Source organism: Stenella coeruleoalba (genome assembly GCF_951394435.1).
Source record: "Stenella coeruleoalba genome assembly, chromosome: 10".
NCBI lineage: Eukaryota > Metazoa > Chordata > Mammalia > Artiodactyla > Delphinidae > Stenella > Stenella coeruleoalba.
Window position 1 is genome coordinate 20,911,210 of NC_137156.1, and position 16,399 is coordinate 20,927,608.

Sequence of the window (16,399 nt, forward strand, 5' to 3'; positions counted from 1 at the left end):
CTGCTCCCGCCCGTAGCCACGCCCCCCCACGCAGGGTCTGTCCAAGGGCCGTCCCGCCTCGCCGCTCCACGCCGGCTCCCTCATTGGATCGTCTCACCCAACCTCACGTTCCGCGGCTTCTCCCAGAGCTCCACGTTACGCATACGCCACGTTACGTCACTTCGGCTCCCCCCACCTCCCCGCCGCCCCGGGGGTCTCCAGTAAGCTGCAGGCTTCCGCCAGCCGCTTGCGCGCGCGAGATTTCGCGTGGCAGCCACCTGCTGATGCGCAGGCTTTGCCAACCCAGCTTTTCACCGCTGGATACTGGAGAGTCCCAACAGTCCATGAGGACGTGCGCAGATTAAAACGGGGAACCGAGCAGTTTGAAGACCGAGAAACAGGGCAGCAGCCCTCCGGTAGTTTTTTTCTCCTCTCTCGACTTTTTCTGAGCTGACGCTTTCCCTCATAACTAATCCCCTGGACACCTTTCTTGCACCACCCCTATTTATTATCAACATATTTCTAGGGCACTTTGTGTGAGGATTAAGTGCGTGTATATGTATGTGTGTGTGAATTATTACTTCCCACTTGAATAACTATATGTGTTTTAAATTTCATCTTGAGATGCACGCGGGGCCTACATTTATTAGGCTACGGTAGAGACAGACCCTACGGCCCACAGTACTTTTAGAGGCTCACGAAAATATTTTAATTTCTTCTAAAATCAGAATTTAAAATAAACTTTTAGGTCGATGAAAGCGTTCTGTGTAATACTAATATTTTACTGTTTATATAATTTTAATAATGTTATTATTTTTCTTATAATTTTTACGGAGGAGAGGGCCCAGGAAGGCAAAAGTGCATAGGGCCCGCAAAACAGAATGCAGCCCTGGGTGCAGTTTGCACACAACCATCTCCAGTTACCTACTTAAAAATTTTTTTTCTTTTGGCATACACCTAGACACATTTCCAAGTGCTTTCCAGATGTTAACTCCTTTAATACCTGTAACACACCTATGAACTATTGTTATCCCAATTTTATCCAGATAGACTGAGTCACTTAGAGCTTAAAATAATTTATCCAATGTCATCTAATTAATAAATGGCAAAGGGGATTCTGACCCAAGCAGCTTAGCTCCACGGTCCCTGCTCTAAACCATTGCACTAGAGACATTATCTCTTGGTAACTCTAAGCAATCCGAATCAATCATAGCAGGTAAAATTTAAAGCAAACTAGCCAGGCTACTTTGAGCCCTCTTCTTGCCTTTGCCTACAAAGATTTGAACAAATGCTTAATATAGTTTTTGACAGCTCAAGGTCTGATGATCCTAGCCTCTCTTAGGTTCCCTGCCCCACTATTTCTTTTTTTTTCTTTTCTTTTTCATTTGTTTTATTTTGTTTCGGAGAATCATCTTCACTATTTTTGCTCATTAACATGAATTTTACAGTGCTTTACCAAAAATACAGTGCTGTTTTGTGGCATAACATTGAATTTTTAGCTTATTTTTGAGTTTATGAACATTTTAGCATATCGAGTCATCACAAAACAAACATAGTATAGTGTATGTCTCTTAATTTGAGTGAATCTTGTTTTGTATCCTCAAATCGCATTTCATAGTTTTATTCATACAGATGTGGAATATTTTTTCCTGGACTTAGAATCCTTAGAAAGTGTTGTTCTGTTGTAAATGATTTCTGGTTTTTCTGTTTCAATTCCAGAAAAGCCATAAATTTTTATGTGGGCTCATGTAGCAACCAACACTCTTAAGCTCTGTAAGGTCTAATTGTTTGTTCATAGATTTTCATGAATTTTTACAATGACATATTATTGTCAGACAATAAAGATAACATCTTTTCTTGTTGCATCCTTACCCTTCTTACTTGTACTTGTCTCATGATATTGGCCAGACCCTTGGTGCCATGTTGAATAGGAGTAGTACCACCAAACTTTTGCCTTTCTTTTGACTCTTTGGGAATCATTCTAAAATTACACTATTAAATGTTGTGCTCACTGTAGCTACTCCTTATGAAGTAAGTAGCTACTCCTTATTCTTCTAGTTTGGTAAAAATGTTTATAAAGGCGGAGTGTCATATTCTAACAAATATTTTCCCAGTACCTATGCAAATGATAACAGTTTTTCTCTATTAATTTCTTACACTGGCAGATTTGATGTTAAGCTTTTCCTCCATCCTTGGAATAAACCCTATATGATATACTATTATTTTTTTTTAATAATATGGTCTCTTGGTTTCCATTTGCTTGCATTTCAAATAGAGCTTTTAAAAAAAAAAATGAATTTCATGAGTAAAGTGAGACTATAATTTTCTCTTGTCTCTCTCTTCCTTTCTCCCTTTGTTCTAGGTCTGTGTTGTTCCTGTCCAGTTTAGGTAAGTGTACACAATTGCAAAAGAAAAAAAAGGAGAGCTATTTTTCTATTGAAATGGTTTCTGTAAAATAGGGAGTATCAATTACTTAAATTCATTAATAATTAAATTCATTAATTAAATTAAATTAAATTAAATTCATTAATAGCTGTAAAACCCAGTTATGCTTGATATCATTTAGATTGAAGAGTACAGGAGAGTTTTTTTTTTAACTGCCTGTCATATTTCCATAATCATAACTTGTTTATTCAACCCATTACTTAATTTTTTTCTTGAAAATTATCCTTTTCTGTTAAGTTTAATTTTTTGTAAAAGTTATTCATAGCATTCTTGTGGTTCTTTATATCTCTTTTTTGGTAGCTACTTTCCCTTTTCTATTCCTATGATTTATTCACACACACTCTTCTTTTTTCCTCATTAGTTTTTCTAGATGTTTGTCTATTGTTGTAAGGTTTTTCAAAGAACAAGCTTGTGGTTTATGGATTATCTCCATTTTTTTCTTTAATTTTTTTTTTTTTTAAATTTCAGGTCAGGGTTGACATATTTAAAATAATATGTCAATGTGAAAATCCATGAGAATCTATAAACAATGAGATCTAATAAGAGCTCAAGAGGGTTGGTAAATATGTGCACCACATAAAAATTCATGACCTTTCTATATATTAGCAATGACCTATCTGGAATTGAAATAGAACATCATTCACAACAGTACAACACATTTTAAGAATTCTAAGGCTGATTCTTTCTACTTTGATTTATTTTCCTCTTCTTTTTTTAGCTTTTTTTGTTGAACACCTAGTTTGCATATCTTTAGTGTTTCTTGTTCCTTAATATATGCATATAATATTATATATTTCCCTTTTAGTACAGCTTCAGATACATCGAACAAATTTTATATGTATTATTCTCATTCATATTTCTCTCATAATATTACATAATTTCCCTTATGATATTCTAATCCATGGTATTTAGAAGTGCACTTTTAGTTTCCAAGCATATGGGAAGATTGTTTTATTTTTACTGTCTTAAAAAAAATATTTTCTATTGCTCTTTAATTAGCTGATAAAAGAGTGCCGTATATATGAAACTGTTTTTTTTGTATCCATTGTGACTTTTTCTAAGCTCGGTGTTGAATTTTTGAAATTATTAAATGTGTGCTTTTAAAAATTGGACAGTCTCTTTGTGTTAAGTGCAGGAATCACAGATAGATCAAGTTTGTTCACTGTGTTGTCCAAATCTTCTATAACCATACCTGTTTTTCTTTGCTTGTTATGTGAATTTATAAGAGTAGTATAGGAAAGCTTGCCCTGCAGCTGTAAACTTGAAGTTCTCTTGCTGATTCTTCCAGTTGTTGCGTATATAGTTAGTGGTTGTGTGGTCAGGTGCATATAAGGTCCTGAATGTTACATCTTATCAGTGGATTTTTATTTTATCATTATGGAATATAGCTCTTTTTTATTTCTAGTTCTATTTTATTATTTTTTTAAATTTAGCCTGGTTTTGATGGTCCCTTGTTCCTTGATTGTATTATTACATTTTTATTTCTTCAAACTTCCAGTAAATAGTTATTTTATAGTCTCGGTAATTTCAATATCTGAAATTCACTGCCCGAGGGAAAGAGAGGGAATCTAAGGCTCTTCTTTGTTTGGATGCCTGACCCTCCACAGTGTCTGTTTTCCTCTTCGATTTGACAACATTTACTATAAGCTTATATTTGGACATTCCAAGTTCCTGGTAGAATGCCTGGCACGTAACAGATGCTAAATAATTACTGAATAAATAAATCACAATCAATCTGTGTACAGTATATCTAGAGAACTTGGGTTCACGATGCTTCCTTCCTGAAGGGGTTTATGTTTGCCTTCACAAGTCACTAGGAGGCGCTATGAACCTAGGTTACTAATTTCAGGAAGCTTTCACTGAAACACGGCGGGGGGGGGCGGGGGGCGGAAGGTTGGGGAGCCTGAGGAATGTTAGGAAAAAATGTCAAATTCAGGGAGGACACCTCTCTGCAGAAAGGAAAGATGGTACTGAAAGAACTAAGAAGCCGGTTTCAGACAAAGATGATGATGATGGTGGTAATAATAGAAATAAAGTTAAAATAAATGTGTTAAACACCGGATTCTTAATTTTTAGTAAGTTTTTGGGTTTTTTGTTTGTTTTATCATTTCAGTAGTTAGACTGAAGAACTATTTCTGACCCTCTTTTGTGGCTAAACTGGATGTGATTTTCTCCTTTCCAATTCGAAGGTTTTTAGCCCTATAGGCTATGAAATTCTTTTCTTTCTTATCTCCCTTCAAGTGATGTAATTTTATTTCCCTGCCCTTTGTTTTTACGCTGTATTTCTGCATTTTCTGTACAGTGGGAAACACTGTACTCGGAATTGTCTGGATCACCGCCTATTTTTTTCTCAGTTCTTCCTTTCCCTCTCACTGGATTCAAATGTAAAGATACAGCTTTTCCAGGAGCTGTAAACGGGCCTTGCAAATCAGAGACTAACCGTGCCACGAGCTTTGCCTCCTTGATATTTCAAAACACTGGAGAGAGTTACTTTTAGTTTTAAAAATTAACAAACTATTCTGAATTGTTATAAACGAATCAGAACTCATTATAAAATAGGTTAACTAGATTAAAGAAGGTGGCCTGATTGCTGGAAAACTCTCAGGATATGACCAGTGAGACAGTATATCTGGAATGATTTATTTGCGTGCAGACCTCAAGACAAACGAATCAGCAATTGCATAACTAAGTCTTCATTTGCATAACGTTGTCTACAAATAAGCAGGATCCGGTGGAACGGACACCGTTTTCTTTTCTTTTAGAAGACATCGACGGTACAATGCCTGAACTAGTGAAGTCTCTGGCCCCAAAGAAGGGCTCCAAGAAGGCAGTGACCGAGGCCCAGGAAAGAGATGGGAAGAAGCGCAAGTGTAGCCGTAAGGAGAGCTACTCCGTGTACGTGTACAAGGTGCTGAATCAGGGCCACCCGGACCCTGGCATCTGGTGCAAGGCCATGGGCATCATGAACTCGTTCGGCAGTGACATCTTGGAGTGCATCGCGGGAGAAGCGTCGCGCCTGGCGCATTACAACAAGCGCTCGCCCATCACTTCCAGGGAGATCCAGACGGCCATATGTCTGCTGCTGCCCGGGGAGCTGGCCAAGCACGCTGTGTCCGGGGGTACCAAGGCTGTCACCAAGTATACCAGCTCCAAGTAAATGTTTATAGCCACTTTTCAGAACCATTTCACATTTTCACAATCAGAGCTGCGCACTAGCTTGTGCGGTTTCGTGAACTCTGGGATTTAAATTAGTGTCAGGGGTAACGCTTAGCAAAGTACTTAAAAAGCAAGAGATCCTCGGGTGGCAAATCTACTGTATATGGTTTCTGACAACTGTTCCGCGTACAAGGGTTCCCAACGGCTAAAGTGAACGTGCACTGAAACCACTTAGTGCTAACCCCAATCCTTGGAGCTCTAGGTCACCTTTATAAAATTTGTACAGGGTGCTCTCTGGTCTGGAATCGGTGCTTTGTGAAGGTCTGGTCTTGGTTTTATGTAAAGCGTCAGGCTGTAACGTCCAGGAGACCACAGTTATGTTTGAAAATCCCACCGTCTAAAACCGGAACTTTCTTAGTATGACTTTGGAGGGTCTTCCGCCTAGGTTCATTTGTGTGGATCTAATTCCTTTTCCTCACACTCCCTCACCCCCAGCCCTTTGCCTAGGGCTTTCAAGTCCTGGCTGAACATTTTATCTAAGATTCTTTACAAGCATATTATGTTGGGTGGCTGCAGCTCTCCAGTAAGGGGAAAATAGTTACTAACTTTTTATTTTCTTTTATCTCTTTCCTGGTCATTAGATTTTTGTTTGAAGAATGCAGTCTTCTCCCCACTCTCCTGACTCGTTTTACAAACTAGACCTGTAAAATTCACAGAATTCTGTATTCAGCCGCCTGTCTTCTCACTAGAGTAGCCGCATAATATAAAGATTGGCTCTGCCGCCTCCAATCTGTCCTTTTCTGTCCCTGGTGAGCTCCCTTCTGAGCCCATCGCCCTATCCTGCCTCCATATCTCCTCCCTCTGCTCGGTTCAGAAACTGTGGAGGGATCCTGGCAAGGAAGAAGAGAGGGACCCAGGGTCGGCTCAGAACGCAGAGAGGAAGAACTGTGGAAGTAGAGATGCTTTTTAATGTTGTGAGCTGAACACTGAGGTTTGGAAGCCTACGGTTTGTGATCGCATAGTGCCCAAGAGATTAAACCCCGGGAAATAAAGAGCAGGGCTCTTCCCTCATTTGTCCGGAAACTGCAAGGTAGAGGTGTCCTTCAGGAAGTCAGGAGAAAAAGGTTCAGTTGAGGGTACTTCACCCATAAATGGAAATGCCAAATCCACCCAAGCATTGCTATCAGTGTCCTTGAGAAACACTCCTAGCCAGCCTCCAGGGCCAGTCTATCTGGTCTCCATTTTATTGTCTCAAAAAGGTAGATAATAAAATAAGCACGAAGATACAAACAAGTCTTTATTTTCAGGTTACTGAATTACAATCCGACTGTTTCTGATCACCTTGACTTTAGTCTGAGGTAATTCTGAAACTCCTCTGTTCATAGGGTATTTAGTTTCCATTCCAGAGTCACTGTGAGGGCTTTTTGTTTTTTACCTGCTCACAGCCTTTGGATAATCACCCACCTCACAAAAATCAAAAATCTGTGCTATGGCCCCAAGCCCTGAAAAGTCTGGCCCTCACCTAACTCTCCAACCCAACCTCAGAGGATTCTTTTTCTCCCTTTTGTTTTGTGTTGCTTCATTGTTTTTTGGTTGTTTGTTTTTTTTCCAGACCTTTGCCGTTTTTCTCTGTCTGAAGTGCCCCTGATTCCACATCCATCCCCAGCACACACACAGTTTATTGATCAACAACTTCAATTTCAGCTTAATCATTATTATATCCTTGGGGAAGTTGGCCTCCATTGTTAAAGGCTCTCAGTCACAAACAACTGGATGTATACCCAGCCCCCCAAATTAATCATTACTAAGAGGACATGGGACCCTTAGGATTGATGTGGTTGAATCAGAACCCCATTCCTGAGGCTAAGAGAGGGACTCTGCCTTCCCTGGAGCACAAGACAGGGAGGAAAGGGACACCTCAACAAAATTAAGTCCGTATTAGAAAGGAAGAGGGCAAATGACTTTGGGCAAGGCACTTGCACTGCCTGATGTAAGGGCCTTCTAGGCAGACAGAAGGGGCATCCACCAAGTTCATTCATATTCAAGTGCCAAGCACTAAATTATGTACTGAGGACATAAAGCACTTGAGTGTGCACCCAGAGGGCTTGTTAAAGGACAGATTGCTGGTCCCATTCCCAAGTTTCTGGTTCATTAGCTCTGGGGGAGATCTGAGAACTCGGCTTACTAAAAAGTGCCCAGCAGATACAGTGCTGCTTATTTGGTAGGAGGCTTTGAGAACATCTAATATATGATGAAGAACAAGCTACCAAAGCCCCTGCCCACATGAGCTTCCTGGTGGCAAAGATAAGTGTATGATAGAAGAAGGTGAAGGGTGTAGATGTCAAACAATGAAGTTTAAATTTATTTTGCAGATGACAAAAATTTATAGAAAGCTTCTGAGCAGGGACTGACATAATTGGCTCCAGTGTTAGGAAGGTGTCTCTAATGGCAGTAGAGAAGCGATTCCATTCAGTATTTTGTCAAATATTGATTGGATTTCCTCTGTGAGAGGCCTTAGTTACAGTGGTGAGACAGACAGGCTGATCTTCTGGGGCTGATATCCAAGTGGGAGGAGAGAGATAATCAACACATTGATAACTCAGCAAGATATTTCAAATAGAAGTTCTGAGGCCTGTGAAATTATTTGAAATAAAACCAGGTGCTGTGATAGTAAGTACGTGATGCTTTAGATAAGGGAACCCACAACCCAGGGAATAAAAGTTCCAGGCCAAGGCAGGGAGGAGTTTGTGCTCAGGGAATATAAGGTCTGTATGCTAGGAGATTAGTAACGTAAAGGGGTAAAAATGAGGCTGGGGATTAAACAGGTACCTGAACATGTTGGACCTTATAGGCCAAAAGAAGGCACCCAGATTCTTACTGTGTCATGGGAAACTCTTAGAATTTTTAATAACTCTAGCCACTATGGGGAGAATGAATTTTATGGGATCAAAAGTAGAAAGAAGCAGGGAATAAAATTGAAAGCTTATTGCAATAATTCTGGTGAAATTATTAGAATTAGATTTAGGAGGAGAAAGTCAAAAGGATTTATTGAAGAGTTAGGTTTTATGGGTGAAGAATCAAGTAGCTAACATTTGTTAGCCCTTTATATGTTTAGGAAACTATGCCAAGCTCTTTAGAAACATAAACTCACTTCATCTGCTCAACATACACATTATCTAGATGCAACTTTTCTCTCCTTTTAATTGAGCAAAGTGTGGGGCTGGTGTTAGACCCAAGGCAGTGTGGCCCCAGAGGTTCTGTGCTTATCTACTTCCCTGCGGTGCTAATAAAGTTCTTGGATAATCACAAATTCTAGGAGAGGATGAGTTTTCTGAGACTGGAACATGACAATTTTTAAATCCCCTTAGCCAACTCCATTGTAGATGTCAAGTGAGTAGTTGTATATGTGAGTCTGGAATTCAAAGGCAAATGGGGACTGGGCATAGAAATTTTTGAAAATTTTGGAAATAGATATTTTAATGTTGTCAGCATGGCATGAGATTGGAGATTACCCATGGAGGAAGAATAAAGAAGTGAGTTTATCCTGTAGGCATTCCAAACTTTAGAGAAAAAGAGACAGCAAAAGATTCTAAAGAGTGACAAGTGAGTTTGGGAGAAAATCAGGAGAGCGGAGTCAAAAAAGTCAAGAAAATAATGTATTTCACCAAGGAGGACATGACCAAGTTGGTGTGATGTCTAGAAGGCTAAGAACAAACATGAGCTCTTGATATAGTTAATAGAGATCCCAGGGAACTCGGGTTATGGGACTGAAGGGAGGCCCAGACACCATCTGGGACAACTTCAGTACTCAATTATTCTTTCCTAGGAACAGCTCCACTCAGGGCTGAGCGCCATGTGTGGCCATTATGTTTTTACCCTCTGTCTTGGGCCATCATATTTGATCGATGCAGGCATCTGCCCAGCTGGATCAATCAGATTTGTTTTCCTAGAAATTAGGAAAAGGACCTGAAGAAAAAGACAGGACCGAGTATTCACTAATTGCTTAAGTGTGGTCAGCAAACTTAACTTTCAAGAGAATTTTTTTTTGTTTAAATAATCTGGAATTGTTTTTTTTTTATGTTTACATCCAAAAGAACTTCCATTAATGCACTTGCAACTTCTTAAGAATATATGTAAACTATATTTGTCAAACATATGCATAAACACATAATCCTATGTTTTCACTCAGTCCTCACGAAAATATGAATTTTCGCCTACATTACAGATAAGGGAACAGTGGTTAGTAATTTACCACAGACCACAAAGATAGAAAATGGTAATTCAAGACTTCAAGTGTATGTCTTCATGGTTCAAAATGCCACTTTCTTTTTCTCTGGGCCTCTGAGAAATGTCATGAGAAATAAGAATGCTTATAATAGCAATAATAATAGCCCAAACATGGAGCATTAACCATGTGCCATGCACTGGCCAAAATGCTTAACAAATATTAATGTTATTCACCCCCAAACATGTAAGATAGGAACTACTGTTGTCTCCATTTATAAGGAAACAGAGGCATAGAGCGGTTGGTTAAGACACAGAGACAAACAATAAGCATCCCTCTGTACAAGCTTTCCAGCTCCTTTTTATCTCTGAAAAGGGGTGTTGGGAATGTTTCTTGTAAACTTAATAAATGATTTATTCAATGACATAGACCCTGTTGAATATATTTATCAAGACTAGCAATGGAAGACAAGTTCAAAGGGCCTTAAGAAGAAATTCATGGACTTCCTCCTTAATCAGGCTAAAAAATAAACACCCCACTGTTTTTATTTACTTTTAAATCTCATGAGATACAGTCATTTTGGGCCTTCAGGCCTCTGAGAATCAAAATTTTTCCAAATGGGCTATCTTGCATTCTGAGTTATGAAGTGTTAAGACCTGATCTAACTTCTCGAGAGTATATAGGTCTATTGCACATAGTGAATAAATGGTGACAAATTTACTCTTTTTCAATGTGTTCTTTATGCATTTTGTCTGTCCTTTCCTCTCTAGCCTTAAATTTTGGATCTTTACACCTCAGACTCTAAAATCCTAGACTCCAAGCTGTTGATAGGAATCCATGGAGCTCTGGGTATTCCTTTTATGAGCCCCATGAAATATCAATCTATGTCCAATATGTGTACTTTTTACCAGTTTCTCAAAGTTTCTCCACATGTTAAGAACTACTCTCCTCGGGGAAACAGTACTCTGAAATATCCAGATTACAACTGCTTAAGACATATGGATAGCTCACCCACCCATCTCTAACGCGTAATGAGCCCCTATTCTGTGTTCTGTCTAGCATGGAACACAGTGGAAGAGATGTCAAGGAGAGAGGCTCACTTGGCATTAGCTTTCTTTGAAAGAGCTTTCTGGCCAATGGAAGGACAGTCATACTGGTAAATAAGTTGAGAAAACCGTATTTGGTATGATAAAGTTAAGTTGCTGTAACAGAGACTCAACAATAAGTTAGCTTAAAGACAGTCTTGTTCATGGAACAGATACACTATGATTAGTCCAGCTCTGTGGGGCAGCTCTGCCCCTCCTGATCAATCAGGAACTCTTGTTCCTTACAAGTCATTTTTCTGCCACCCCTAGAGCCCGATGGTCTCTGCTGGGTCAAACAAGATCAGCACCTTCATAGCTGGCAGGAAGAGGAAAGGTTTTAAAGCCTGGGAGTGTCTTCTACTTACACTCCAAAAAGAGTACTTAGTCACATACTCCCGTCTGCTCCTAGACGAGCCAGGAATGTTATCTCACACTAGGGAGCCACCTGTCCAGCTATACCTTATTATAATACAGTGAACCACTTTCACTGGAAAGAAATACCAGTTGTATCACAATAAACCAAGATGTTTTCACAGAATAAAGCCCATTCTGAGGACACCAAAGAATACAGTGGAATGCTGACAATCCTGAGACTGTAGAAAGTTTACAGTAGGTAAGAAAAGGAAATGGGTAACCCACTCGAGAACTGCTCATTTTGCCTCATTTCCTGATGTGTAGAGAACAAGGTGGGATTTGACTCAGGAAGACCTGGATTTGAAAGGCCCAGTCCAGCACTTATTGTCAGGATATGTGTTATGCAACTCTCTTCTATAATTTAAGGTAAATGTGCTTGTAATCAAGTCTAAGAATATTCAAGATAAAGAATCAACATAATAAGTTGGTAAACATAAACCTGTATATTTATATCAAGCGTTTATATCAACCTTAATAAAAGCTTCTTTTGGATTGAGAAACCAGTAGCTTTGGACATGGGAAGACAGCTCAGAGAAGCAGAGACAAGTTGTCCTGTCTCCATTCCACTTTTAAACAAGAGGAAACCCCAAGTACTCTTTTATTTTACTTAAGTATAGTTGATTCACAATGTTAATTTCCAAGTACTCTTACTGTTTCTCTGGTAGAACTTGACTGCCTTCGATGTATTTTATGTTGATTGATCATCCCCCTTTCTCCTCCACCATTTATCATGTGATATCCAAGAAGGCAGACTGTTTTAATGTCTTCAGCCCACAGAAGTGTCTACGTTCCATTTTCCATTTTCCTAGCATCAGGGTTTACCTCTTACCTCTTCTGTGATGTTCTCCACCTTTTTTCACTGACAGTTGTGCAAAATGTCACCTGCAGTTTACTGTCCTGTTGGTCTCCTAGCTACACTAAATACATTGAATATACAGCTCGACCTGAGGTTATGGACCAGCTTTAGCGACCTATCTGAAACATACAAAAAAAGAATCAGATAAAATCAACTTAAATTTACAGATTGTAAACAGTACTTGACCCAAACATCTTAACAAAATACTAGAACAGAAAGCGCAAAACTCTTTTGAGTGAAAGAATAGGTGGCCCTGAAAAGGGCCTTTGGTTTTAGTAGGCTCAGGGAGATAGCCAACAGGAGTTCAGCCACCAAAGCCATAAAGAGTGCGGCCCTGCCGCTTGAGCGCGTAGACCACGTCCATGGCGGTGACAGTCTTGCGCTTGGCGTGCTCGGTGTAGGTTACAGCGTCCCGGATCACGTTCTCCAAAAACACTTTCAACACCCCGCGGGTCTCCTCGTAGATAAGACCGGAGATACGCTTGACGCCACCACGTCGGGCTAAGCGACGGATAGCAGGCTTAGTGATGCCCTGGATGTTATCTCGCAGAACTTTGCGGTGGCGCTTGGCGCCACCCTTCCCCAGCCCCTTTCCACCTTTACCACGCCCGGACATCCCGAAAGTACAGCGATCACACCCGCAGCGAAGTGATCTCCACAGCGCCACTTAGGAGTTTTATAGTAATGTGACGGACCTGTTTGAAAACTGCAAGAGCAGGGGCGGTGACCACATTCAGTTCCCACCCTTCGCTTATTTGTCCCTTGCTCAGAGCTGTGGCAACTATGAGGGGCGCCTGAAGCGACAGTGGATCCTGGAGTTGGGATTTAATAAATGCTCCTATATATGGATACGTGTGTTTGTGCATCCGTACAATACGGGCAGCCGTTAAGTGGGGCAACAGATCATACACTTTCCACAAAGAAGCCTGATACTTGTTCTTCAGTCTTTCCAAAATATGAAATAATCAGTTAGTACACGCTGTTGTCCCTTATAAAATGCTTTAAATACGGTTTTAAATAAATCATATCTTTATTGTTTAAGCTTCCATTAGTTTTGTCCATTTATGTTTGGTTAACTAAGCAGAGCTCTTTGGTATGCAGGCTGGATGACCCCACAGAGGGAACTAAAAATATAAGAAGGTTACACGTTTAAGAGGTCAAGTCAGGTTAAAAATCACTGAGCGCTACATTGGAGGTTTATAAATATGTATATCCCAAAGTGATAAAAAAAAAACCTTGTTCTGCTGTAAGTCTAAGATTTATGGTTTGATTATATATTTAATTGTGGACAGTTTGTATCTGGCATTGTATCTGTCACCGCATTCTATTTCTGCAACCAGGTGGCATTACAGTGTCCGGTCAAGCTCTGGAGACAGCCTTCTCTACATACTAGCTTGTGACCTTGGGCAGCTTACACTCAGTTTTTTTCCTTTTATCGATAAATGTATAAGAAAGTGTAAATTATAGAGCACTTGAATTTAAAAGAGATAATCCAAATTGCTTAAAATAATATCTGTAAATAAGTAATCACTCAGCATTATTTATTATGACATATTATAGTATCATGTCTGCTCCCAACTCCTCTACTCAAAATTCACTCCTCTAAAGTGAAAGTCTAAGTGATTATCTAATTTACTAAAACCTTCTTTTTGAGGACTCCTCAAAATAATAAATACCTAAAGATTTAATTTATGGTTAATTCCCTTGAGTTCCAGCTGACTTGGATAGCCTTGGCTTTTTCTCCATGGTCTGTGAAGAGGCCCAAGTTCGTCAAAGCAGTTCTATGAGTTTACACTGCACAGAAACAAATTCCAGAATGGCATTCTTAACCTGGGCTATATAGATGGATTCAGAGCATCTGGAAACTTGTATTGAGCAAAACCTCTCTCTTTGTCTTTACTTTATACTCCAAGTGAACCTTAGCATTTCCTCCACCTGTGAATGCAGGCAACAAACAGTGTGAGTGGCAGGACCTGTGCTATATTCATAACCATGTTGCAGTTGCAGCCGTCAATATCTCAATCTCTAATATTGTTTAAATATATTACACCTTCTCAACTGTAGTAATTCTTGGTCATATGGGTAATCTTGTTATTTAATGTATTAATAAAGAAACACATGTGAATACTTCACCAATTTGGATTTTTGATAAATTTGATAATGGTATTTTAATACAACTGTTTTCCTTTGTAATCCTATGTATATTATCTTAAGCACTGAAAAGCATTATTCTGGGAAGGGACTCATAAGGTTTATCAGAAATACAAAGAAGTCCATGGCTGCTTCAAAATAAACCTATGTTAAAGACAAACAGTCAGGCCTGAAGAAGAAAATCAAAGCACTTTCTACCATCAATCTATTTCCTACTGAACATAACGCGTAACCTATAATGTGTTTCCTATAAACCTATATCCTTGCTTAAATAAGAAATGTAGTAATGAATATAAATGCTTTTCAATTTCCCTCTCTTAAGGGAATTCTATATAAGTATGTGTGGGAGTATTGTGCATGTGTATATTCCTTAATTCTTTCACTTGGATACTTTGCCAAAGTTTATCTTCCAAAGCATGACAGAACCCTGAACCCAAGAGCTTGTGAACATTTTAATAACTGATCCTTCCTAATAAAGTCAATGTAAATAAGTGAATCTTTAAAGCCCCATAAAGCGGTCCAACTCTATTTTATGTACCTGGACCTCCTCTGCCATCAGCTAGTGCAACACAAGCCCAACTACCAGGTCAAGAGGATCATTGATTATTGCTTTTGCTATTTTCCTACATAAATTTTGAATGCTTAAAGCCCCCAAATTAACTAACCCTCTAAATAGTCACAAAAAGCTATGATAAAACTTTTCCAAGCTAAATAATGACTTTTCTTATCAGATATTGCTGTTATTCCAAGCAGCCTTTACCACAGTTCTTGTACAGAAATCCTGAAAGAGCCTGTGTTATTTCTCCTCATATGAAACAGATTTTCCAGGTAAATGTCAATGAGAATCAAGCAGTTGTTGAAGGCATGAAAAGCCAAGAATGTATAGAATGTCACTTGAGAGCAAGGATTGAAGACACAAAGAGAAGAATTTATATTTTAAAGGAAACTCAAAAAGTTGTCTCTCTGACCTGTGAATCTGTAGGAGTGTCGGGATTTTGAAAAAGGCTGAGACCAAAGTGATAAAAACTGGAAGAAGGAACTGTAAAGGTCTCAAAGCTTGAGCTGTCCGATTCATTGTAGAATATAACTGGTGTGGTTCCTCCACAGGAGATTTTTAATTTTTTGCTTTCCTGAATTGTAACAAACACAACTCCGAGACAGAGCTGAGACTAGGTTGCTTTCAAGCTGGAAGCCAGCTGGGAACCAATCAGCGCGCAGTGGCGCTGTGTGTATATATAACACACACATTCTCGGTCTGGGTACTCAACTCTGAGTCTTTAATTTTTTACTGTTAGGCATCCACACCAACAACCATGTCTGAATCCGTACCTGCTGCGCCTCCTGTTACTTCTGCGGAAAAGACGCCTGTGAAGAAGAAGGCTCGCAAGTCTGCTGGTGCCGTGAAGCGCAAGGCGTCCAGGCCCCCGGTATCCGAGCTCATCATCAAGGCTGTCGGCGATTCCAAGGAGCGCAGCGGCGTGTCCCTGGCTGCGCTCAAGAAGGCGCTGGCAGCTGGCGGCTACGACGTGGAGAAGAACAACAGTCGGATCAAGCTGGGTCTCAAGAGCCTGGTGAGTAAGGGCACCCTGGTGCAGACCAAGGGCACTGGCGCCTCGGGCTCTTTCAAGCTCAACAAGAAGTCGGCCACCGGGGAAGCCAAGCCCAAAGCCAAGAAAGCGAGCGCGACCAACCCCAAGAAGGCTACTGGGGCAAAGAAGCCCAAGAAGGCCACAGGCGCTGCCAGTCCGAAAAAAACCGCTAAGCAGACCCCGAAGGCAAAGAAACCATTAGCAGGTACCGGGGCCAAGAAAGTGGTCAAGAGCCCGAAAAAGGTGAAGACAACCAAACCGAAGATGGCCAAGAGTCCAGCCAAGGCCAGAATTCATAAGCACAAGGTAGCCAAGCTTAAAGCGGTCAAGCCAAAAAAGGCGACCCCCAAAAAGAAGTAAGAAAAAAAGACTTGAGTACCTTAAAGGCTCTTTTCAGAGCCACCCAATTAATCTTAAAGAACTTGTAACACCATTTTTGCCAGAGGCGGAGGTTGGGAGGAGCGGTTTTATTTCCTCGCTCGGAATGGAGGTCCCAGTG

At 40.1% G+C, this 16,399-nt stretch overlaps 3 protein-coding genes across 3 annotated transcripts; 2 read left to right on the plus strand and 1 right to left on the minus strand.

Annotated features, from left to right (window-relative positions):
* The first annotated feature begins 291 nt into the window (after positions 1 to 291).
* LOC307192133 (histone H2B type 1-L-like) lies at positions 292 to 5,720 on the plus strand. Its single transcript, XM_079932736.1, has 3 exons — positions 292 to 395; positions 2,342 to 2,367; positions 5,187 to 5,720. The coding sequence occupies exon 3, from the start codon at positions 5,204 to 5,206 to the stop codon at positions 5,579 to 5,581; it is 378 nt and encodes a 125-aa protein (XP_079788862.1). The 5' UTR covers positions 292 to 395; positions 2,342 to 2,367; positions 5,187 to 5,203; the 3' UTR covers positions 5,582 to 5,720.
* On the plus strand, positions 334 to 16,398 carry LOC307192131 (histone H1.4-like). The gene is made up of 3 exons (XM_079932734.1): positions 334 to 395; positions 2,342 to 2,367; positions 15,607 to 16,398. The coding sequence occupies exon 3, from the start codon at positions 15,625 to 15,627 to the stop codon at positions 16,258 to 16,260; it is 636 nt and encodes a 211-aa protein (XP_079788860.1). The 5' UTR covers positions 334 to 395; positions 2,342 to 2,367; positions 15,607 to 15,624; the 3' UTR covers positions 16,261 to 16,398.
* LOC307193405 (histone H4) lies at positions 12,251 to 12,829 on the minus strand. The gene has a single exon (XM_079935311.1). It carries the CDS (start codon positions 12,774 to 12,776, stop codon positions 12,465 to 12,467), a length of 312 nt encoding a protein of 103 aa, XP_079791437.1. The 5' UTR covers positions 12,777 to 12,829; the 3' UTR covers positions 12,251 to 12,464.
* Position 16,399: the final 1 nt, after the last annotated feature.

What these genes read in the sequence shown, in the direction of transcription:
- LOC307192133 (XM_079932736.1), top strand. Translation starts at nt 5,204, where the DNA reads ATGCCTGAACTAGTGAAGTCTCTGGCCCCAAAGAAGGGCTCCAAGAAG.
- LOC307193405 (XM_079935311.1), bottom strand. Translation starts at nt 12,776, where the DNA reads ATGTCCGGGCGTGGTAAAGGTGGAAAGGGGCTGGGGAAGGGTGGCGCC.
- LOC307192131 (XM_079932734.1), top strand. Translation starts at nt 15,625, where the DNA reads ATGTCTGAATCCGTACCTGCTGCGCCTCCTGTTACTTCTGCGGAAAAG.